Here is a 26,011-nt window from a genome sequence, read left to right on the forward strand (position 1 = left end):
TCCACTTTTATAGCATTGTGTTCTGAACCCTAGTATGATGCCCATCTATGCCAAGAAGATCTAATATACCCTGAGAGGAGTATTCATTGATAATCCCATTCATTTTCAATTTCTTCATGAACACTTAGTGGAGCCATGATACAGTCACACAGTTAAAGGAGTAGACAACCTTCAAAATTAAAATTCATTCATTATTTTCATTCCTTCTTATCATTTCAAACCTGTGTGAGTTTCTTTCTTCTGCAGAACACAAAAGAAGATATTTTGAAGAAAGTCGGTAACAGAAAACTGTCAGTCCCCATTGACATCCATTGGTTTTGTGTCCCCAGAAGTCAATGGGGACCAACGGTTTTTGGTTGCCAACATTTTTCAAAATATCCTCTTTTGAAGGCTTAAAACCATTTAATATTTGTGCTTCATACATTGTGACTTTAAAAAATCATAACAATACACATTTAACAATACACATTTATGCTTTTGGCCGCCAAAAGAGGGTATGGACGTGTCGTCACTTTACCACGTGAACAGCTGGGGCAACATTTTAAGAATGGGATAATGTAAATCCAGACGATTGTTATCACAAAATAAACCCCCACAGGGTATCATATAACACTAATGGGTTTGTGGGATAACAACTGATGTATACAATCCCGGTTACGCCGCTACTCTGCAACATCCAGTCTATCACAGTCGACTATTCTCTTATATTCTGAATTATTTTTTATAACTATCTTGACTATTATCATTGGCATTACCTGGTGTAAACAACCTTTATTTTGAATGTGAAGGATATTCCAGTCAGGGACTAGGTTCACCTGAGCTCCAGTCTCTGCCCTCCCATTTTATAGTAAACGCATCATGACATTGCTGAATAAAATTGTCAAGAGGCTGTCAATGGGACTGTAGCATTGTCACCTCATATCATCATCTTTCATTATACATGACTTCAGTTTGGTTTGTAGTATCAATTTGTGTGTTCTCAAACCTGAGTTGACCAGGTCCTGCTCCATGACCCCACAGCCCAACACCTCCAGCCATTCACCTTGAAAGCGCACCTCCATCTCAAAGGAGGGGTGTGTGAAGGGGAAGTAGCAGTCCACCCAGCGGATTTCCAGATCTGAAACCCAAGAACAAACAGATGGAGGGCTGGACCAAAGAAGCGAAGATGCATGAAGTGTGAATACCGCATGATTCCTACCTTCTCCGAAAAGGTGTCCCATGAGACGTGTGAGTGTCTGTTTCAGATCGAACTCCACGAGTTTGACTGCCTCCAGTGTGTGTGTTTCCTGTTTCTGAGGTGTACGCCGACCAGCACGCTCAAACAGCGACAGGTCCTCACCATTCTCCACTTTGGCAAAAAGCTAAAAGACAAGTTTTTAAGGAACAGTTCACCCAAAATTACTATGATTTGAGAACAAATGCTCAAAAATGTACCTCAGTATAAACAAAAATCTATCGTATTTTTATTTCAATGTTTGTCATTTTTGGAGCGTGACAGTCCATTCTCTGCGTTAAGAATAATGTGAAGGTGACTAAATGCAAAAAAAACCTTCATTTTGCAATTTCACCTTTTAAACAAGCGGTCTCAAACTTTCACATTCAGTTGCATTCCCAGAAAGATTGCATTATGATTTCATCATGATATCTGTGCAACACCTCAACATTCTTTTCATTAAAACATCCCATTCATTCATTGCTATAAATACACTTCCCTACGTCACAAAAATAGGGCAGATTAGGATCCCAACCTCATGGTTTGAGAAAAGTCGCACTCCCTCCATCTGGTGAAAAACAGGATAGTGACTGGAGTCTATCTCATCTCGCCTATACACATCTCCAGCCAGAAGGAAGCAGTCCAGCCCCGACATCACCAGCTCTTTTTGATGGGCGGAAGTGTGCGCCCGCAGCATGTGTGCGCGGTTCAGGTAGTAATTGTCTCCTTTTTTTCGACTGGGATGGTCTGGAGGAATGAGCAGGCTGTCGAAGTTTTGCTCCACCATCACTACCGGGCTAAGGTTGTCATGTACCGAAAAGTGCGGGTTTCCCGAGCGGCCCACGTAGGAACGGTAGAAATGGTCTTTGATGCGTTCTTTAATAAGCCACAAGGGATGGTGTGGACGGTTGTGAAGCTGGCAGCCCACTTTGGACAAGATTTTTGCTGTCACATTGGTCATGTCATCTCGCGGGTAGACATGGCCCAGAACTTGGACAGAGTTTGCGCAAATTCTGCGCTGAGGGGCGGAGCCATCTGTGGACAGCCCCCTGAAGGGCTGGAGTCTGTGGGAGACAGCAAGGGCATCGGCCTGTCGACAGTTTGATGGCCGATAATGGGTTATGTGTTTGAGGAGGAGAGTGAAAGATCTACGGTATAATCTCATTGTAGATGGTCCATTAGCCTGCAAGGAGAAAATCAGAACAATATAAGTTTATGTGAATCATCTTTCAACATTGCTGTTTGAAAGTAAATAAAAGTTAGTGGTTGTTGGGAACGATACAGGACTGTAGAGTAGTCATCCAACAAACGGCCCAAATAATGGTGATAGCAACTAGGCAAGTTGGGTGAATTATTTATCCTATTTAGAGTGTTTTAGAGTTAATATTTAAGACAACATATTAAAGCTGCAATCTATAACTTTTGTAAAACATAATGTTGTTAAGCAACGTAACAAACGTAAAGAAAAGTAGCTAAAGTAACCTGAGATGGTGACAGAGAAAAAAAGTTAAAGTTTGCAGCCATGAAGGGATAGAAAACACAAATTATGTCATAATTTTGTTACGATGAACACAAAAGAAGATATTCTGAAGAATTTGGGAAACCAAACAGTTCTGAGTCACCATTGACCACCATAGTAATTTTTTTTAGTCAATAGTGCCTCAGAAACGGTTTGATTACAAGCATTCTACTAAAAGTCTCTCAGAAGAACAACAATATTTATACAGGTTTGAAACATTGTGAATGAAGTTTTATTTTTTAATGGAACTATCCCTTTAACACAGTTGAAATTAATGAAACGTTAAGTGATTTTATACTGAATTACACATATTCTCCTTCCCCCAAAGACAAGTCTGCCTACTCAATAAAAACAAAATGATTCACAGGTCGATAGCGTTTTTGATTGTCTAAAAATATTTCGATTATTTTTATTACAACTTTGTATTCACTGCGTTTCATCAAGCGCTGGAGCTATAACCATCAAAGCACCACTTTTATAACCAATTCACCACCTTCACCAACACATTTCAAGATAATTACTGTCCGGCTTCATAACATCTGCCTTAAGCAATGTTCCCTTTGTGATTGCATAATCCATTTCGTTCGCAGGACTCTGATGGTTGCAATAAAAGCGTACGGTTATTTAAGATGACTCGTTTGTCGAGTACCTGTCAGTTATCTTATTCGTATGCATCTGATCGCTGTCCGATGAGCATAAATCATAGACCTAAATAACTTCCTAATTCCTGCTCTTATCGGGCACAATTGCATGTTATTTCAAATAAAATAAATACATAAACCAACGCACACTTCACAACTCAATCTATTTCAACTGGTGAAATCAATTCGGCTTACACTGTATCTACAATGATATTGGAAACACATTAGAACCCATTATAATTTATAATTTTGTCCACGCTGGATGAGGCACGACGCGAGAGTCGCATTAGAACAAGCCGTGTGTCATGTGGCGCCGGTCGCGTCCAGCGTAGACACGCTGTAACATTTTCTCCTCATTAAATAGGACACTCGAGTGCAAACAGTGCTCCGTGTTGACTTTTAGACTGAGTATTTGAACAGTAAACCTAGACTAGTGGATCTTAAAATGTGTAGTTTAGCAGATCCTCAACACAAATATGAAGCTGGTTTTCATACAGTGGCATGTAACTTTCATGGCATTTACTGTCAGCCGCTGAAAAAAGGCATTCGGTTCTCCCCGGATTGCCCTGCCAGCAGATGCTGATGTGCTTAACAATGGATGTTACCAGAAACGCTGGGCCTTTGTGGAGCGGTGCGAGATTTAGATTACATTTTGCGGATGTCAGACGAGTTCACGCACATGGGACTCAACCTCAGTCAGCCTTTGCGAGATGTGCCGTGCCTGTTCGAACACGTGACACAGGAGGAGAGACCCTGGGAGACATCTGATGGAAATAACAGGTGAGAGCACTCGTCCTCACAGAGAGACAAAGGCACAGCTTGCCTTTTTTGGTACAGAACGCGCATTAAAGTGAGAGCTGATAACCGCCACGCTCCATGTTGCAACCCTGTAGTCATAAGACATTGTAGATGTGGTTTATAAGAGGAGAAGCATCATTGGGTTTGGTCTCTCACTGGCCCATTTTATCTTCATTTGGTTTCAGCGGCAAATAACAAATATTGCATATTTTATACCCAAGGCATATATGTGCCATACCAGACATTTTTTTTCTTCCTCAGAACACGAAAAAAACACATTTTGACGAAACTTGGCAACCAACCAACATTGACTTCCATTGTATGGACACAAAACCACAAAGTAACTTATATAAATATCTTCTTTTGTGTTTGAGAGAAGACAGAGTCACATAGAGGTTTTAAGTGACACGAGGATGAATCAATGAACAGAATAAAATTTTTTGGGTGAACTATCAGAAACTTTCACTTCAGTATCTAGCAGGCTGCAGGTTTGGTTCAGGTTCTGGCTGCGCTCAGACACAGGAGAGAACAGCGCTGTATTTATTTCACACTAATAGTTCTTTCTCTCAGCCCAGCGCAAATATTTGCCTCGGCCAAGCAATATTTTATGAGGCTGAGGGAAAGTAGTGACTCATTTCTTTCTTCAGTCATCACTCTTTCTCTCTCTCTTTGGCGAGCGGCAAAAAACAGACGAATTGTCAAGCATTGAGACTTATGCTCTTACAAGTACACATGCATGCTGTCAGGTTGTGTTGAGTCACAGGTATAAAAGATGTGTTGCATTGCAGAGCCGGTGCAGTATGACAATGTTTAAGATGCTGCTTCAGGTTAGACCTTTGTTTTGCCACTGTACCACAGAAGGGTGTCATTGAGACAGCCAATCTACTTCACTATATTCATAGACAAAAACAGTGCAAACTCATGCAGTGGGTTATACTTTATTTAAAGTGTCCGTTTGTTATATATGTGTGTATATATATATATATAAATATATACAGTACACATATATATCTGTTGTATATATACTGGATAATATACAGGCAGCTGGTTGTCATCGCAGAAATAAGTAAGTATCATACGTAAGCGGGTTATTCGTGATAACAGAATCTATCTATCTACCTACCTACCTACCTACCTACCTACCTACCTACCTACCTACCTACCTAGTCCATCCATCCATCCACAGTCCATCCATACATCCATCTGTCTACAGTCCATCCATCTATCTACAATCCATCCATCCATCCATCCAAAGTAGAAAATAACTCAAGAAAAAAAAAACAGAAGTGTATACAGATACATTTGTGGCATTAACTGTTAGTGTCCTCCAGGTGATTTTAAATCAGGCAGTCAACTCATATTGTATCATAGGAAATTGTGTATGTGAACAATCAAAATCCGAGTGCATTGTGGGTAAAAAGTAAATTCACTCAGAATTGGGACAAAACTACAAAATGGCAGACATTTTTTAAAGTTCATGTGCCCTCATAATATTTAATCAAAATCGTTAACCCCCCCCCCCCCCCCCCGGAAACAACCTTTCTTCACTTCCTGTCACAAGTAACGGCATAAGAGATTCATTTCGGCCTGGGAAAAGATATACACTTGGATATTACACATGCCATAATATATGTATGTTATATTCAAAACAGCTTCCTACAGATGATTTTCCTGGTTATTTAAGGACATATTAATATTGCGTTCTTCGCACTCCCTTTGAACGAGACTGAGACTTTTAAACCCTTAAATTCAGCCAAACTTTTAATAGGATACAATTTTGCAACCCATACCCATGATAATTTAGCAAAAATATAACCCACAAATACTTACACCCAGTATTTCAAAGCAATAAACACATGTTTGGGGCAGGTCTGTGATCAAACTAGATCAGACTAGAAAGCAAACATCTGAACTACTACACCAACAGTGCAACGTAAGTAGACTGCATTAATTAGACCAGTCGAGTGTGCTCAGAGGTTAATGAAGTCACTTTCATGTTCCTGTACCTGATCACATCTGCTTTTCGGTGTGTGCCGGGTGTCAAAGGTCATCCACCCACCTGCGAGAAACCATCATGAATGCAGCCAGGTGTACTATTTTTACCCACATGCGAAATACTATTCTCAAAAGTTTTAACCTCGCCGCAAAGTCGAAATCTGGAGAAGCGTTTCATAGTGTGGTCTGATGGGTTTATGGATTCTCAGGTGCATAATATGCGCTGGTAGTGCGAGTGCTGAGAATGTGAACAGATGATTTAACGGAGTAGGGTTCTGAATATAGGGCTGCACACTGAATGGAATGAAGACAGCAATACTGCTTAGACACATACTCCAGTTGAGATGATCTCAATACTGAAAAGCGTACTAGAAAAAAACAGAAAAACAGTGCAATGGAATGGAACAGCAATTAAAAATTGGAATATATTTAATTCCAGGCACTATTGGGAAAAAATACAAGTTTATCCACTTTTGGAAAGAAATTATGAGTAAACTAACACCAGCAAAATAAGATCAAATAAGCCAACAAATGTTAAGGTCTCCTGTTAACACTTAATAAGCGCATCACGCATGTCCAGCCCAAGACTTCTGATTTTAACACTGACATACACATGGTGACATTTTTATTTGACTTAATAAACTAACAAAATGTTGATGCGAGTTGTTAATGAAACTGCAAAATATGTCCGTCTGACGCATGTGTACTGTAAGTAGACCAAGATAAAAGAAATTGTTCCGATGCAACATAAGAACATGATGTGTACACCCCCTGGAGTCGTGGAGAGGGGTGTGAAAATGAGGACAGATGATTTCAGGTGAGAAACAAGATCTTAATGTCAAGTAGAGTTAATTATTCCTTACATAATCATCTTTTTTTGTTTAAATGTACCAAAGTTAGTGATTTGTGACTTTGAATGTGTTCATTTTGAGGCAATCAGTATAGTATTGCACCGGTTCTCAACTCCTGTGCTGGGACCCACAGCTCTGAACATTTGGTAAAGCTCTGTTCCCTGACACATTCAGTTCAGTTCATAGATCTCTTGGGTGTCAGATAGGTTAAATAAGGGAGATATTCAAAATGTGAAGCGCTGTGGGTCCCCAGGAGCATAGATGAGAAAGCACATTAGCGTACTTTTTGAATTGTCAGTATATGCAGATTTCAGCAAAATCAGTAATAAAAAAAGAGATGAAATGCACAATAAACCATTGCATCATCCAATATACACTGTCACCCTTTCAGATGTTCATTCAAGTGGAAGAAAGTGAGAAATAAATAAAGTTAAAATCTTGCTTTTTATGCTCAAAGAGCAATAAAACCACAGTGGAAAATAAATCCTGACTGAGGCTGTCATAATTAATGCATAAAGGTGTTAATACCAAAGATGAATCTCATATAAACAGTCTATGGTAGTAATAGACCAGTATATTGGTCCGGCTAAATAATTAATCAGTATTAACTGTGATGACTTGACCAAATAGCAAAAGTGTCATTATGATTTCTCATAATTATGACATTGATGATTTCTTGTAAAAATGATAATTTACATGAACACAAAAAATGAATGTTGTAAGGCTTTGTACAGTATATATCAACATTAAATTAGCAATCATTCACCCTGCTTTCAAAATATCACCACTTTTCAAAAAATTATGGGGTCAGAATTGTTGCATTACTCTGAATTAATATAATATGATCCGCAAAGAAATGTAGGGTTTCACAAACATTTTTTAAATCCACATATGCACAAAAAGCAAACCATAAATATATGTTAGACGTTCCACGAAAAGAAATGGAATTCAGAAATAAATATGATGAGATTTGCTAATAAAAAAAATATTTACAAATATATTTTAATGGCATTCATTTGTGAATCGCTTTCTGTATATTTGTAAATCGCTGCATGCATTTGTGGATCGCTCTCTGTGCATTTGTGGATTTTGAAACATTTCTATCGTCAAGACGTGTTTTGACAGAATTCAACAGAGCAAGCTGCAATTGTTATACTCGTAGCAACACCGACAGCTGCGGTTCAGCCGCGCGGTGCGCATTCAAATGCAAATACGTGCTGCGATTTAAAAATGCATAGATAATTCCACAAATGTGGAACCGATCCAGAGAAGGTACGTGAGAGTGAATTTGTGTATTTAAAATGTTGTTCTGAAACTATCTACATTTATTTGCGGATCATATTATATTTATTCAGCATAATGCAACAATTCTGACCTTAGAAAAAAACACATTTTGGTTAATTATGTGATGTGTGGAGGATGTGTGCAATGTCTCTTTTTTACTATTCCTCAATGACAGCCTGTTGAACTTAGCCAATGCTCATCAAAAAGTATCCAACTATTGGTGAAACATACTCCTTTTGCTAAGATTTGTCTATTCGTGTTCCACATAAACCAGTGCAGTGTTCAAGCTGACCAAAATCCATTACTTCTACAGAGACATTTCCATAAGAAATCCCCTAGCTAGACCCCATTTCTCATCTAACCCAACTATTTTTAAAACACCAACATTTTTTAAATGTCATCGAGAGCTTTAAGGTTTAGGGAACATGATAGCGGGATCTGTCAGTATCAACCAGATTCAGAAAATCATGTGTGAAGCAGTATAGTCTCTACAGTTAGTGATGTGAAAGCCTCTCTAGAGTTCCTCATGTTCACTTCACCATACATCAATTTACAGATTAGCGCAACACAATCCATAAGTAAACGGTGTGAAGTCAGATATTACTTTATGCGATTTCTGTCCAGGTAAATAATTGTGGTAAAATCCCCCAGAAAGAAACAAATAATAAGCTGACTCACTGTACTTAAAAGTTTAGAAAAATCACTCTCGTGGGCAATTATAAGACCGTTTATCAAAGCAACTGAGATTCTCACATTCTCATGACAATGTAGTTTTCTGTTTTTAGCAAGCCCGTTTCTGCAAAAATACTGTAGACTTCATAAACCAAGCATGGCTGGGGAAAAGTCAAGAATATTCTAATTGCAATGTGAAGAAAACACAAATGCGATTTCTCTTCAAACCCACACACGACTTTATTTCTTCATTGCTAAAAATATGTACTGTCTTTTGGGCTTTCACTAAATGTTGGAACACTGTCATAAGAGGTTATGACTTTTCTCATTTGTTAGTCGAATTATTTTTATGTATGGTTAAAAATGTATGATGTGGTCAATGTGCAATATAACAGTAATTCAGATTTCAGCACCAGGTCCTTTATTATTGCCGTTTCTGTCATGATCCTCCCTCACCTTGTCATGATGTTCTAGTCTTGTGGTAGGGAAATGACAGTCCCACGTGTTTTGTGATGATTGTTTGTTTATGATGGTCATGTGTTTTCCGGTCTTGTCATCGTCACCTTTCCCATCTTGATTTGGCTACCTTTATTATTCCCCTGTGTCTTCTGTCCTTTGTGTGTTGGTTTCGATCTATCCTGCTCTGTGATTCTTATTGAAGTCTAGTCTAGTCAGTGTCAGTGTAAGTTAATATCAAGTGTTGTCTTAGTCCAGTTCAGTTAGTTTATTGTTCCTGTCGAGTCTGTAAGTTATATTCCCCTTGTCATTGTTGTTTTACCCCGTTGTGGGTCTTTGTTTTGTATTTTTGATTAATATACATTATTATATATTAATATAATATATTTATTAAATATATTGAATCGATACATTTTATGAGTATTAAATTGGTTAAATAATAATAGTAAAGTAATGTTATGTAATAATAGTAAAATAAGTAAAATTATGAATAGCTAATTTATGTTTTCAAAAAAGAGCAATTTAACAATTTTGTCTTGTTGTCCTACTCATTCTGCACACTCTGATTATAGACCGTTTCATCGGACACGCGCACCCATGACCCCCAGTTAACTTCCGCTTTGTGTTTGGCTAGTGTCTAATAATATAGCTCTTTATATTTAATTTAATTTATGTTTATATCAATTTAAATTATTTATTTACTATATAATCATTTTATTAAATAAAGGATTTGTTGTATTTTCATTATATTAAATACATTTTTTCTGAATGAGTCCTGTAGTTCTTACACATTTAAGGAAACCATTTGGTACATTGACATCTAGTGGTTGAGCTTGGTATCGCAGTCTAGGTTACAAATATTGGAGAGACAAGTTTAGCCATCCAACGGTTCTTCACAGCTTCTTTTGCTTGTTATCAGAAATAATTTACGGGCACTCTATTGTTTGTGAATGTGTACCGCATGCGCAGTAACGTCTGTTTATGTTGTCACTTTGAAACCATCTATATCTGAATTGAAAGATGTCACAGGAAGTGGCAATTTAGTTATGTGTATTCGTATGTATGTTACTAATAAAGTATTTTAAGGGAACCTTGGGTATAGAGATTTGTATGGCTTAATATATTACCACTGGCATTGACTTTAAAAAAACAGTGTAACTATTCACAAACAGTTCCCCTTTAATATGAATATATGGTCAATAGGGTCAATGTTGTTTACCAACATTCTTCAAAATATCTTCTTTAGTGTTCTGCAGACAAAAGAAAGTCATACAGGTTGGTAACTATCTCTCTAACCCTTTCATATGGCACATTTCGGGGTGGTTTCTGGACAGTGTTTAAGACTAGTACCAGACTATCTCAAACGTTAGAGGTGTCTTGATCGAAAACTGCTTGCACTGACAAAGCTTAAAATATATTAGTGCGATTGATTTGTCTTAAGATATGCACACCAGTAATGTTTTTAGTAAAGTATTTTTTTTAAAACGACTAAAATATCCTAATTTAACTAAGGCCTAGTCCTGGTTTAAACTAATCCCTGTCAGGGAAACCGGCCCTTAGTCATTTTAGCCCTAGTCCAGAGTGACCAGGATCCTCTTCAAAAAAATAACCTGTTACAGTATGTCATTCCATTGAAAGAAAACAATACAAAGATGAAAATTTTCTGAAAACAGTCGAAGTGGTTGTCTACATACTTGTCTATTATGATGTGTGCATCCCTGTCAGAAAGTAAAAAGAACAACAAACAAGTTTGTGCGTATAAGAGAGTGTTGAAAGTTTAAAATGGATGATCATGTGAATTAGTGTTTTCCTGTGGCTGTGTGCTAAAAGAGACGGTCTCAGACGAAGCCTTTTTGGAGCCATAATTCACGCCACTCATAGCTTCAGAAGACGGACACCATCACAGCGGTGAAGCACCACTCCAAGCACTATCACAGACTCTGCCAAACACACTCGCACATGACCTGGCACACACACCCGCTCGCAGGCTCAGCTGCAGATAGAGGCGTCAGTCAGTATCACCTACTTTGGGACTAGTGTGGATGGCAAGCAAGCCATAATTAGCCGAGATAGAGACGGTTAGATAGAAAGAGAGCGAGCTAAAACTAAACTGTAATGCTACTGTTCAGCTTTCAGCATGAAAACTTCAATAAATGCAGCATTACATGTGATACTAGTGGATTTTTTAACTCGCAGCAGTGTTATAAATCTGCGGTGATACTGCTCTCCTGACATTTTGACTATAGAATCAGACTTTATGTTGTATAACTCTTACCGTCACTTACTGTCCTTGCTCATAAATTCAGAGCTCAAAATGCAGTTCAGACAGATGGCGACGCTGCTTGGTGTCTAATGGTGATATATTGTCCTCATTACCATAATGCAAAATTTTAGGTGCCTATGTAATGTAACATAGGGGTCCATTATTACTTGCATTAATATGGTGTGCTGATTTTATACCTCTCTCACAGAAACCTAAACGATAGCCAAAAGCTAATAAACACATTCATAACCTAGAGTAAAATAATTCAACTTGTAATTCATCCCACACCATTTGCGCTAAAGATATGAATGATACATCAAATGGTGTAGCTTGTTGAGGACAGATTGTCATTAGAGGTGTGCTATCGCTTTGCCCAGTTTTAGTACTTTTACCTATGGTTAAAAAAACAGGCAAACTGTCAATGATAACATGCAATAAAACAGGAACGTCAATCATATCTCAGCACCAGTCTTCTTAGTTTTTTATTATATGTTTAATTATATATTATGGTTTTAAATTTTTACATGCTTTAATAATATTACATAAAACCGTTGTTGAATATTAATAGTACAATTAACAACATTTAAATTGTTAATAGTTAATTATCATTATTATTTATGTTTTAGTTATTCTTAATTATTGAGTTGTAAGTTTAATATTTAGTTATTATTTATTAGTTTTAGTGCCTTTAGTGTCTAAATTTCTTAGTTTTAATATTCAAATAATATTTGGGCCTATATTCAATTAAAATACCTGTTTAAAATGTTTAAGTAAACCCTACTCAGCACTAGAATATCAGAGTGACCTGAGGATGGACTCTTTGAGACTTTTGACCAGTAAGAAACCACACAACTACCCCTGGAAACCATAGCGCAACTCCTCAGCAACCACCTTGAGGCAAAACATTTTTCATACAAGTTCTACAGAAAAGGCAACACATCTAGTATGAATCTGAACTACAAAACATTACTAAAGTAATGAAAAATATATATAATAACTCATTACCATTATGCAACTAATAGGTTCTGTGCAGGTCTCATGCATTCACAAGTAGTTGTTATTCTAAATTATAACATTATTCCAGGACATCCAGAAGTTGGCATGACATTTATTTTCGATCCGGCTTCTTTTTCCATGTTATTTTGAGAGAGCTAGGTTGGCATGGATCTAGTGCCATACGCCTGTGCCCAGGCCTGATTGGCCTGTGGGCTTAGTCGCTATGGGCATCAGTGGATCCATGCAGAGCCAGGTCACCCTCATACGAGCTGGCATCAGAGAGGTCAGATGGCTAGTAAACAGAATGACTAATATGAGACTGTGCAAAACAGGTCAAAACAAGAAATGATACAAAATTATAGTCTACATTTTAATATTCCGTCCACGTTGTAAAAAATTTTAGCAAAGTATACGGAAAAGAAATGGCCGATAAAGATCAGGAAAGGACCTTAAGTTAGGACTTGAACTTGGGTCACCGAAGGCTGCAATATTATGTTTAAACAGAGATGGTGAGAGAGCGGCAAAAACAACATATTTCAGAATTACATAGAATGGCCTTAATAGATTTAACATGCTTGCATGAAGCATGTCAAGAGGTTGAAGTCGTTGGTGGAACCTTTAGATTAGCACTCAAACAGAGCACACAGAGCCTTTATCCATCAGAAACAGCTCTGAAAACCTCCTCAAGGATAGAACCTCCACATCATCATTATGACCCACTGATGCTAATGTTCCTACCATGTTTCCTCTCTAATGGCAGGCCTCTGCCTATAGATAGAAACCTACAGCAGTGTGAAGGTTACCAGCCGACAAGAGCACGACAAGGACATACAGAGCCATCTGTAATTGGCACCTCGGTGCTGTAATCGCTACATCAGTATGCCACTTCTTGGTTCATACTCACATCCCGCTTGTGGATCATTTAGACAGATCACTCCCCTTTCCAAGCTAATCTTCCTATTATCCTACATGCTGGAAATTACTCGTAAGTCATAAGTTATTCATGATGTGTGGGAATTCTCTACTGCATTTGTGATGGACACTAAACAAACTATGTGGGTTGTCGTCACGTCATCAAATTACCTGCAAAAGATGAGAAAGCAAAAGTGTTGCAATTCTTGGAAAATAAAGAAGAACAATGGTAAATGCTAAGGCATACAAAACAACATTCAAAATGGATGTTGCAACTAAAATACGGATGAGAACGTTCAATGTCAACTTGATGTCGACTGGTCAAACTGAATTGTGTGTAAAACACGGTAAGTGACGACAAATGCAGAGGCGATGTGGAGACAGCAGCAGAAACTTGAAAGCCTCCATCAACATCTCGACTGTGCTTTCAGGAACGTGCGGTTTGTAAGATAGTTTCAATAAATCACAAGCTACAATTTTTAGGGAGTGAAAAACTGTCACTGTCAAAAGAATGAGATGCAGATTAATGATGCGTCAAGCCATGGCCAATGAGGCCATTTTTTTAAAACATGACTATGGCACAAAGCCACACAAGACAAGGTCAGGTTGAAATCCCATCCAGACAAATTACTCAATGTTCTTAAATCAAGAATGGATCGGGTTTAGAAACATTGAGATTATTAAAAAAGTATCAATCTATAATACTTTTCCCACAAAACTGAGGAGTACCAAGACCGCACGACACCCTTCCACATCACCCATGTTACTCTACTTACCCTACAGCAACCGCACAGTAACTTCACTAACAACAGGAGCAAAAACTGCTAACAAAAAATCATGAAGGCATTTTCCTACAAGGCCACTAATAGTTTTCCTTCAAGGCCACCTCAGATGGTGAATCAGCCAAGGGGTTAAATGGCCCAGGGTGGGACCGAAACAAACCACCCCACCCATTACGCTTCATCACCTCTGCTGTTACAAACACCCACGGCCGAGTCATGCCTGTGACAGGAAGCTGAGATCTATTGGACCAAATAGGCAGCCTGCTATTAGGCCGTGCTGGGTTCTGAGATGGGGCAGTCCTCAAGCCAGGCCAGAGATAGGAGCCTCGCATCTTGCCTGACACGCTGTTCCCACGGCAACGCGGGGTAGTGCCATCCGCACCTACACAGTAACTGGTGTCCCTCTTACCTCAGCCAACATTCTACCGCCCACGCAATAGAAAGTCCCGCTTCCCATCCTGTTGGAGAATGTTTGTGCATGTCCAGTGTATGCAGGTTGCTCTTTTCACAATGCAAAATGGTGCCTTACAGAGAACACGATCCATCTACACTATTTCTTCAATTGTTCGTCGATGTATACATTTAAGGGAAAAAAACATGTTGTTACAACAAATTGGCCACAAACTTATGATCAGATGTTGCTATGTGTGCTAAAAATCACCCTATAAAAGGCTTACTTATATTAGTCTCATTTTAAAGTGAGAAAAAGTATTTTTAACGCTGAAAATATATCATATTTAAAAGCTTTATGATGGCATGCTTCACAGAGTGAACCCGTTTCCACTTCGCTTTTATGATATTGTGCAAACTTATAACATGCCGCATCTTCCTAAAGCTGCTCTGACAGGGATATAAATGCAATAAAAGTGTATTTCAGGAGCACCGATCCAACATTGCTGTCAGAGCTCTGTTCATCTGCACACTTCATTCATTCGTCCTCTATGTGTGTACACATGTCATCCTCAAACCAACCCCCTCTGGTCTTGAGAGCCAGTCACTTCCATAGATGCATTCTGTTCGTCCTGCTAGTGCAGTCTTTATTATGAACTGTCACATCATTGTAAAATGACAACTCTGAAAGCACTGGGTCCTTTTATGAATAGGGAACAAGATAAGACCTGAACGTAAAAAATTGAATACATTTGATTTTCTTTTTCAACAAATGAAAATTAATGTTACTACATGACATCTAGCAAAATATGGGACTTAAATACACTCAACTAACATAACCATAAACCAACCCTAGATGTCTGATACATATGACCATCATTTTTAGGGATGGGCATTTAAAGCAAACATAATATTCGATATTCGCAAGGTGAAAGGTTCATTAAAGGTTCACGGACTGCACCTCGGCAGCATCGGAGAGGATCTTCTGTCTGACAACATATCAAAGACGCTACGCACCATTTGACTAGTAAGTCAAAACTTTAACCATAGTCTGTTCCTCCCACTCAAATGTTAAAAATGTTGCTTCCGAATGCATAGCGACTGTTTATGATTTCTACATACTACATATGATTGATCAAAACGCATCTTAATACTAGTTGTAAACAGCCCAATACTGTAAATCTCAGGACCTCTATGGTGGAAAAATTAGCTTATGCTAGATGATATCTACCAATACGTCTAATACATATGGTATATGTATTATTTACCATCTAATATCCAACATATTTATTAGTTCTCACAACAAAAAATGGGACTTGTGCCTCTGCAGCTTTAAAAAAATGAATGGGACAACAGACCATATTAATTGAAGGTGCTACTAGTTCCTACCAGATGATTTTCACTTGCTGTTTGACTTTGTCCCTCTTTTTCCAGCTGGGATTCTTTCAGAGTTGTCTCGCTTGGAAAGTCAAGGTGACTAAATGTTCTGTGTTTCTTTGTTCAAATCAGGATGTGATGTGAAACAGCACAGGTTTCACACAGAGGCAACAGGTTTGGAGAGAGCTGAACTGGAATCCCTGAGGTTGCAACACACTGATGACACACAGCATTAAACCACTCGTTGTCTCCTGAGGCAAACAGATGAATTTAGAAGAGCGCTTGTGGGGAATGCCTCTCTCTTTTCATCTCTTTCTCTATCTCTGTCTAAAACTAATTTTCGAAACAGTCAAAAGGACCATCTTTATCGAAAATCCGTTGAGACGTTACAGCTCACTTATTTCAACTTGAGCGAAGATCAAAGAATCAGTGATGTAACAGTCCTGAAGCCATGGAAAAGGTTTTCTACCATATTTCAAGCTTGAATTTAAAGTCGATATGAATGAAACGAGAGTGAGGTGAAACTTAGAAATGTGGCCATTATGGGTTCCACGGGCGAAACATAAAAAAAACAATCTGCAATCCAAAACTTTTGCCTCGCTATCGCCATCTCTGTTTGAAACATTAAATTGCAGGTCACTTAACGTACATTTACATTATGTTGTCAAACTGATATTTCCCGCAAAAACTTCTGCTAATTTACTCAAAATAAAAACATCTTCCATTTACATATCTGATGAAGTTCACATGAGTATGACTTTATTCTGTGAGTTTAGTGAAATAGAACCTCTAGCTCAATTCTCAATGTTCATTCACGGTTGCAATGAAATGACAACAAGCGTTTTACAGATAACTTTTCTATTTAATAATTTTTAAACGGCAGCTAATCTTTATATGCTATTCGTGTAGCATCCGGGAAACAGCAACTTGGGAGGAGTCATATGGGTAAATACATTAGGGACGAATAACTACAAATTTGGGTTTTTGGGAGAACTTACTATTTAGTTAAAATAGATTGGCTCTGGCTGGCTTGATATTCAGTGAATGACTGGGACAAGATGTTGCCAACAGGTAATCTTGCTTCAAACAGGATGGTGAATTCCCACATAAATAGAAGCACACAGGAGTCCAGGAGCTTTGTGTGTGTTAAAGGAAGTGTGTGGGTGGAGTCACACAGGCAACACAGGTATGTGCTCGCCAGAGCATGTAATTGGGTAATGTACCAGTCGCATACAAAGAAAACCAACCTGTACTATAGAGCTCAGTGAATCTGAGTTCAGTGAAATGTAAGTAAAGTAAACTTAACAAAAATATTATTGATTCAGTTGCAATATTATTGCCTGATGTTGGATGTCGAGTTCCCATACGGAAATTTAGCGACATTTAATCCAATTGAAATTAGACACACGGATAGATATAGGTGGTATGGAGACTTGCAGTGCTGAGTGCTGATGTTAAAACAACTCATCCGTTTAGTTTTGGGGACTCGCTGTTTTGGTAAAACGAAACGGAGACGGACATGAGTTTAAAAACCATTCAAACACAGGCTGCGCGCGCTCGTGAAATTTAAACAGCTCAGCTGAGAGATGCCATGCTTGGGTAGACGCGCCTGCCGCCTGTTTCTCCAGTAACGAAAGCAGAACCGATAATTTAGCCCCGGAGCTCTTTTAATACTGGGTTTCGGTACCCATCCCTAACTTTAAACCTCTGCCAGAGTCACCAGCACACTGTTTACATGCTGGCGTGACTTGCTGAAATACTGTTGCGTTTTGAATATGTGACTATTTAGTTGAGAATGCTGTTTTGGAAGACGTCTGCCTATGTCTGGGCAGTTGATAGCAAGCCAGCTTATGAGGTTGTGGAACAGAGTCTCTTTACTTCAGTTTGGCAAGACATCATCAATCTTTATGCCACATTGAGGTGAGCTCACAGCTTTTAGCTGAAAACCCATGGGTGCAATGCCAGCCTGAAACAAACTTGACCTGACTTTCTTAAAGCCCCAGCTTGCCCACAGACTGTCTCAATGATGTGCAGTCAGCAGGTTCCAGCTACTGGGACTACCTACCATGGACAAAAAGTCCCTGACGGGCCATCCCTGAGGTGTCTTGGCCCAATGCCCGACCTTGATAGCGGCGTTCTCTCGGGACACGTATCCCTAATCATTCGGGGCCTGGTACTGCCTGTCTATGTGAACATCAAGTCCCACTTCTCTGTTCTGCCTGCAAAATCCTGAACCTGACCCTCAATGACATTGTGCTTAGGGTAATTCATCTTAGCTCACCATGTCCTCCATCATCGCTACACACAGCGAATCTCTCCAGGCCCAGCAATTGACCCTATTGGTTCTTAGAGCAACCTCCATTTATAATGACACAGACCCTGCATTTGTTTATTGGCCTGGCTTTGTCTCACTCTCAATCACATTAAATCCAACACTCACTCTCCTTCATTTAGTTTAGGATTTGAAGTAAGAATCCCCCCAGACTTGAGTCCTCCTTTACTCAAAGTAGATTAAATTATAGAGTGAAGAGACCCAAACCGAATCTGAAAGAATCTGCACTCCGTACTGCAATGTTTTTATAACAAATGTACTTCTTTGCAATACTTTTGAAAAGCACAGATTTCGCAACCCATTTTACTTCTGTAATGTCATATTTCGGACTCTCACACTGTGTAGACAGTTTCAAAGCAACAACATAAACAAACGTTACTGCACATGCGCATATAGACTGTGATACCGAGCTCAACTGCTAGATGTCAATGAGCCATACGGTTTCTTTGAATGCGACAAAGATACAAGACAAATTGTTTATTTAATAAAATTAACATTGTTTATTAAATACAATAAAAGAAGAACATAAATTACATTGTTTTATTTTTAATATTTAATTTTAGTTAAATGAAAGTTATATTATTAGATACTAGGCGATCGAACGATAAACAAACATAAACCGGAAGTTTCCTGCAGTCAATGCGCGCGCGCGCGAACTATGAAATGGTCAATAGAGCATGGCATCTAATATTTATACTCCAAGGCCCCCCAATGTATTCAAAAAAATGTAAAGCCCACCTCCCACTCACAAAAACTCAAAATTACTCCCTAATACAATTTTTCAGAGCTTGATATTAACCTAAAACAAGTGTATATTCAATATATAAAAATGTTTATTCAGTATTTCTATGCGTATTTGGGTCATCCTGGGGTTCTATTGGAAGTTAGCTGACTGTTGAGAATCACTGGTATAAAGAGCTTTCAGTTTGCAGTCTTCAAAACCAGAAGATAAATATTTTTTTAGCTATATGATTTCAAATATGTATGAGAATAAAAGTACTGGTAAAATAAGATTGAAGTAAGATGAAAACTATGTTCATATAATTTATCATTGTGGTAATAAAACATATTTAAAACATGCGCGGGCAAAGAAAGAAGTGTTTAAGAATTACTCACTCTCCGACTAATATTATCAGAACTGCTGCCCATGTTCCGTCGCCTTAAGAACAAACAAGTGGCAAAATGTTACAGAAATAAAATCTTCCTCTTGACCTATGAGTGCATAAATAAGCACTTGATATCGTGACTCTTCAAGCAGTCCTCTAGCCCACAGAGACAGAACATCTAAATGTCACTCTATGACTCTAAGCAATGAAACCTCACCATGGACAAACCGATTGTAAGAGGAAGTGAATGGAGAGCTGGCAGGGGACGCATCCCATGTTACATCACGAGGCAAGCTGGCACTGAGGTGGCTGCTGGGCACTATTCATGGGCACAGGCTGAGGCTGTGGACCCAGCAGGGCCAGGAAGAGCTATATGTAGCAGATGGGAGTGTCCTGCCGAGCAACAAACCTTCATAAGTCTTAGAGGAGCACTCCCCACAGTTGGACCACTGCGATAACATCCACTCAATTTTTAAGCACGTTTCTCATCAGGTGACGTGGGGTACGGTGGGCAATATCAAGATTCATATTTTCTTACAAGAAAGCATCCGGAATTATTGTGAAGAACTAAATAATTTAACACTAAATAACAGTCGCAGACTGTAGGCCGCCTGCTACTGTCAGAGCAAGCAAAACGGCACTCAATGTTTATCCCTATCATTCATTGACACAAAATGTGAAGACAAATTTTACAGTTGTTAACATTAAGAAATAATTTGTTCTTTTATGACTTGGACTGAAATCAAGAACTATAAGATTATAAAAAAATATTTATGAGAAAATACGCTTTGCCATTCTTCTTTAATTGTTATTGCTATCGCATGGGTGCCATGGACCTTTGGAAACATATGGAATGCTTGACAGAAAAACGAATAAATTAACATGCTTAACGGGGCTCTAGACAAACATTTGAGACGGGTGGCACTGGTGCAACCAATTCATACAGTTGGTGGCACCAGCCTTTAATTTGGTAATTTGGTAGCACCAGAGTCATGGGGTTTGCACAACTGTTGGAATTACATTATATTGCTGGTGCATTGTCTGATATATGTGTTAACATCATTTTGATTGTAAGTAAATCTTCTGGCTTTAAAAGCATTCACCACTTGTTCCTTATTTGATTCTTTTGTTACTCTTACTGCTGGTATGAGAATAATGAGGGATTGTCTGTCAACAAAATGAATTCACACAAATGCCCACAATATCCGGGATGTGATTGCAAAAAAAATCTAACATCTGATGTGATATTGATTTTGTATAATTATTCAATAAACCTTGAGTTAATACAGTAAGTGACTTAAGTTTTAGACACAATTAAACACAAGTTTTTGTTCTACTTTGGCTAGTCACGAAAAAAATCTAAAACAAATCTGAACTTTTGTACATTTCTGAGCAACACACATCTATTTTGCTATTGACTAGATAAAAAAGCAATGAAACTAATTTAGGCACTGAATGTTTTGTTTTGTTGAAGGCCACAAACTTAAAATGATCTTGGGTACGTTTTTTTATGTTTAGTTGTTAGAAGTTTTACCTGCACAAAATGTGTAATATGTTACAGTAGGTGGGTGATAAAACATGGAACATAAAACATCCTACACCATTTCTGCACAATAAATCACCCAAGTTACTTCAATTATTATAATTTTTTTAGTGGTTTGTGGATCTTTTGAATACATTTTGGAAAAGCTGGTTTTGGTCTTGTCCTGGTCTCGACACCCTCTGGTCTTGGTCTTAGTCTCGGTTTTTGTTGCCTCGACTACAACACTAATAAAACATATTTAACATTGTGTCAAACATTTTGTATGCTTTGCAATATTGTTGGAGAGCTTAATACAATAGTATAGTATAAAGAGACATAGCTTCAAAATATTTGTGGTAATGATATGTATGACGATATAGAGAGAAATATGGAACAATGTTTTATTGGTGATTGCAGCTGGCAGGCAGTAGTATTTGTTAGTGCATTTTCCATCCTTTTATGATAAGGTGGCAGCAGCAGCATTATAGTGCAATAGTATTGACTTGGGATATCTCGATCACACTTTTTATGCCCCCGGTCCAAGTTATTTTATTTTTAGTATCTGCCGATCCGAATCCCGATCCGATTGTATTTTCCTAGGGCTAGTTGCACGCTCCAGGTATATTAAGGTTATTAAAATATGACTATTTAACAGTTCAGCATCCAATAAATGATAGCCTAACATATTGTCGCAAACATAATGACAGAATTCGTCTTTTCAACTAATTTAAATAGCAGGATTAGATTAAACATTAAAATGACCATCTTTATCAAAGAAGTATAGTTTTTTATTGATATGCTTTTATTACAGCTGGTCAGGAGTTAAAGAAATAGCACATCTCTGTCCTGTTAGCGGACAGCCACTAATGCTTCCCATCTGTGTAATTAAGTTTGTTGTAAAGCTCCGGCAGAGCAGAAATCAGACGCCAACCCATGTTCTCTATCACAGCGTCACAGAGCCAAGTCGCTGTAATCCGTCCATTTCTTTGAGGGTTTTGTATTACATTGATATTATTGAACGAAGGTCCTTTGCGAACGTCTTGTGGAATGCACAGGTGTCTGTCATAGCTCGCGCTCTCGTTTACAAAACTTGATAAAAACGTGATGGCAGAGGTGATCGGAAATGATCGGGCAAAAATAGCTGATCCCGATCAGCTCTGGACAGCCCTAGTAGTGACACAGTCAGTATTTTCCATCAACCAATTACTCTTTCTGTCATATGGATTGCAACTATCAAGAACTTCAGCGATGCTCCGTGGTGTCATCTGTCCTCTTGTAACCTCTTGTAACTATTAAAGTAGCTCCTATTTTAGGCACTCGCAATCGCACCGGTGTGACCATTAAGAAAAACTGGTCGCAACGGCAGGAAACATTGTCGCAAAATGTGACCATTTGGTCACAGTCTAGAGCCCTGGGCCTGGTTGCATAAAGCACCTTAAGTTTTTTCCCCAAGTATGACACTTAAGTATGATTTCCCTTGTCCCAAGACAATACGGAAAAAACTAAAGTTAAACTTAAGGTACATTTAAGGGCACCCTTAAGGTACTTTATGCAACCAGGCCCTGATGCTTAAGGTAAATTTGTTCCATCTTAAAATAATTATGTAAAACTGACTATGGCCTTGTTGTTTACCTTTTAAGATCTTTTGGGGAGGCTTTGTTCTCCCACTTATGGTTTTACATCTCAGACAATTTCCAACAATTATCATGCCAGCTAATTTGTCTCAGTGACAGCTAAACAAATGCTACAACTCCAACAGGAGGTCATTATCAAGGCAGAGCGGGGTAATGCATTTACTAACGCCTTGCTAAACAAACAAAAAAATTGATTAAAGCTCCAGGCTACACAATTAACCTCTTGGGAGAAACTCTTTCCCCCGATACCACGCGAACTACAACATGATGATTCTTTAGCTCTGGGTTTAAAATGTTCTTTGTGAAATGTAATAGACCACTGATGTTAAATAAATCTGCATATTAAAGAACAACTAAAACTACAGATTATAAAACATATTTCACTGTATGTTAGCTATTTTCGTAAAGATTGCAGAATGGTTGCTTGCAAAAAAATGGTACCTACTGTATCTCCTCATGTGAATATAACCGTGTTTTTCTTCATTCGTTTAATTTGGGACTTTATTTGCCTGGCGGGACTTGTGCCCACTTAAGACAACCATTATCCGAAGTTTTTCACAAACATATATTTTCGGTGAACTCTTAAGAGTGTCCATTTAAAACACCCTACATTCCCCTAACAGTACCAAGCACAGCCACAATATTAATTTCTGCTGAGTTGCAAATTCTGTCTCTGCTTATGCTGCACTCACTTTTTTGTGAAAGAGAGATGAATTGAATTGACGCTTAGTTCATGACAGAAAAGTCTCTTGGTTTGGGAGTGATCATTCATTCACTCAATTGCATGTTCATGGCAGTAATGGTTTAAATGCAGAAGCTACGTTTCTGACTGATGCACCGCCACAGGCCCGTGAGTGAAGATAGACTAGTTTAATTTGCGCTAAAAGACTAAAGCCAGACTAACAACAACATTTCTCACTGGATATAATGCTCAGTTCATAGGATCTGACGGGATGATGTGAGAGATGCTGTTAAGAGCCTTTATGCCGGGTTCACTCTAAACAATATTTCATGTAGCTTAGTAAATATCACAAAAATAAACAGTTAATTTTAATAAATAAATTATCTTAATCAAATATTTTTAAATAATTTCACAGTTTTTTTCAACACCGACAGTTAATTTCTCTAAAATGTTCATATATTATTTAAGTTTATTTAATGAAAAAAAGTATTTAATTAACAAATTATATTTTGAATAAACACTTAATATTTTGGGTGAATTTGAATAGAAATATTTGAATTACCCAGTTTTACTAAACTTTTTAATTAAATTGACACTGTATATTTCACTGATTTGAAATTTACCAACAACATTTATTTGTAAATTGTTTCAATAATCGTAAAAAACAATTATATTAAAGCTCGATTTTGGCACTTGTTCAATGTTCAAAATACTTGTCAATTTGTTCTGCATAGTTTATCATAGTATACGGCAATGACATCACGTCTACGTTCACATCCTGCCAGAAAGACAGATGTGGGTAATTCCACATCAAAATCTCATCTGTGATGTAAACTAATAGGACAACACCCTTTCAAAATAAATATGATTTTTATAAAGGTGGAATTATGCTTTGGGCAATTTAAATATATTATTACAAATTTATATTATATATTAAATGTTACTGTTTCCTTAAATCCATATTTCTACTTCCGAAAGTTAATGATTCAAGGCGGGCCAACCATTCATTGAACACAGAAAAAACCTTGTTAGTGTTCCTGATATCAACAGATTTTTTGCTCCTCCTCTATCAAGCTTATATGTCACGCACCCGGCCAAAGCAGGTCTTAACATCTTAGCAGGTCTTGTCATAAATGAACTTTTAACCACTGCAACATTTCTCAACTCTGACACGAGTCCCTTGAGGTTACTGAAGTGAAACACAAGTGTGGCATAGTAAATATCAACACCACAATAAAATCAATACAATGTTCAGCACAGTAAGTCAAAATGTCACACGGGCCTAGTGGTCTAGAACGAACAGTCGGATGAACTGAAAAACCTGGTTGGAGGGAAGCCACAATGGGAGACGTAATATGGAAAATGAGTCAAAGCTTTTACCCCCCCACTCCAAGAAAACCTTAATTTATTCCAGATACTACACAGTAGACAAACAGGTTCAAACTGGAGTATTGCACACAACATGCAAAATACATATTTCTATGATAAAAACTATCATGTTTTTCATGTATCATGTATTATTTTACACGCCCCATGTAAATCTGTAGTCTATCACCGTAATCTGACATTTTACAGCATTACAAAAATGAAAAGTCTGTCAAATAAAGGTGTTGTAGCTTGGCACAGTATACAGAAGTGACTACACGAATAAGACACTATAAGGGTCATTTATCTTTGAGTAATTATCGATTATAGCCGTATAATGTTTGAATTTTCACATTTCACCAGCCCAAATCTTGTCGACGCCCTAATCTTCTTCACAAACCACAGGACAAATCATTCCCGCTTGTAACAAACATACCAATTGAAATCAATGACAGGCACTCAAGCCTGTCTGCTTCTCTGGAGTGGCCGAACAACTTTGCGGTCTTCTTCGCCCACTCAAACACGTGCCACTCGATTGTGGCCCGCGTCGAAGACGGAGCCCCTTCGACCAATTCATTCAATGGACGTCTGCACTAGGTTAACAGAGTGCTCAGTTGTTCTACTGTATCTAGCATTGTCAAAGAGCTGGTGGGCTGCCGAGTGATGTAGGCTGAATAATCATTGACACTCAAGTGCATTCTGGGTACAGTCGCTAACAGAAGCGATGAGTGGGTGCTGAGTTTATGCAGTGCAAACGCAGCAGGTTCTGCGATTGTTATGACTCCCATGCAAGCTCCATTACTCAACTGTGAGCACTGCACGATGGGACAATTCTTCCATTAAACAATGAAAGAGAAAAAGGTTGAGAAGAACCGATGTCAGGACTGATGTGTGACCGCATGCATGGAGTTGAGTGGGAATCCAGAGATTGTGGGTTTGACATTGGGGAAAATGATGAGTTTATAAGTTTATATCACTTGAAACAATTGTGTATTATTATATTTAACATAGATTTCAAATGCAATTCGGTTTGACTTTCACTTAAAGTCTCTGTGAACCCGAAGTTATGATCGTTTGCAAGTTTCAAATGAATAAAAAGTGGGTATGGTTTATTGTTTTCAGTGCAAATAGCCTGATACCTCTCCAAAGTCTTATGACCATCATCTCTCCAGGTGTTCCAGAGGCCCTTTTGCTAGCAGTAAGCCGTTAAAGAACATATCA

General features: G+C 38.2%; 1 protein-coding gene across 1 annotated transcript in view; it reads right to left on the reverse strand.

Annotated features, from left to right (window-relative positions):
- Positions 1 to 26,011, reverse strand: part of fars2 (phenylalanyl-tRNA synthetase 2, mitochondrial) — a 101,443-nt gene that overhangs the window by 63,979 nt on the left and 11,453 nt on the right. Inside the window, exons 2-4 of the mRNA XM_079487933.1 lie at positions 1,749 to 2,396; positions 1,199 to 1,361; positions 986 to 1,117 (exon numbers count right to left, since the gene is read on the reverse strand). Of these exons, the coding sequence (XP_079344059.1) occupies positions 986 to 1,117; positions 1,199 to 1,361; positions 1,749 to 2,378 (925 nt within the window). The 5' untranslated portion in view covers positions 2,379 to 2,396. The remainder of the gene's footprint in view (positions 1 to 985; positions 1,118 to 1,198; positions 1,362 to 1,748; positions 2,397 to 26,011) is intronic.

Source organism: Barbatula barbatula (assembly GCF_947034865.1).
Source record: "Barbatula barbatula genome assembly, chromosome: 23".
NCBI classification, from domain to species: domain Eukaryota; kingdom Metazoa; phylum Chordata; class Actinopteri; order Cypriniformes; family Nemacheilidae; genus Barbatula; species Barbatula barbatula.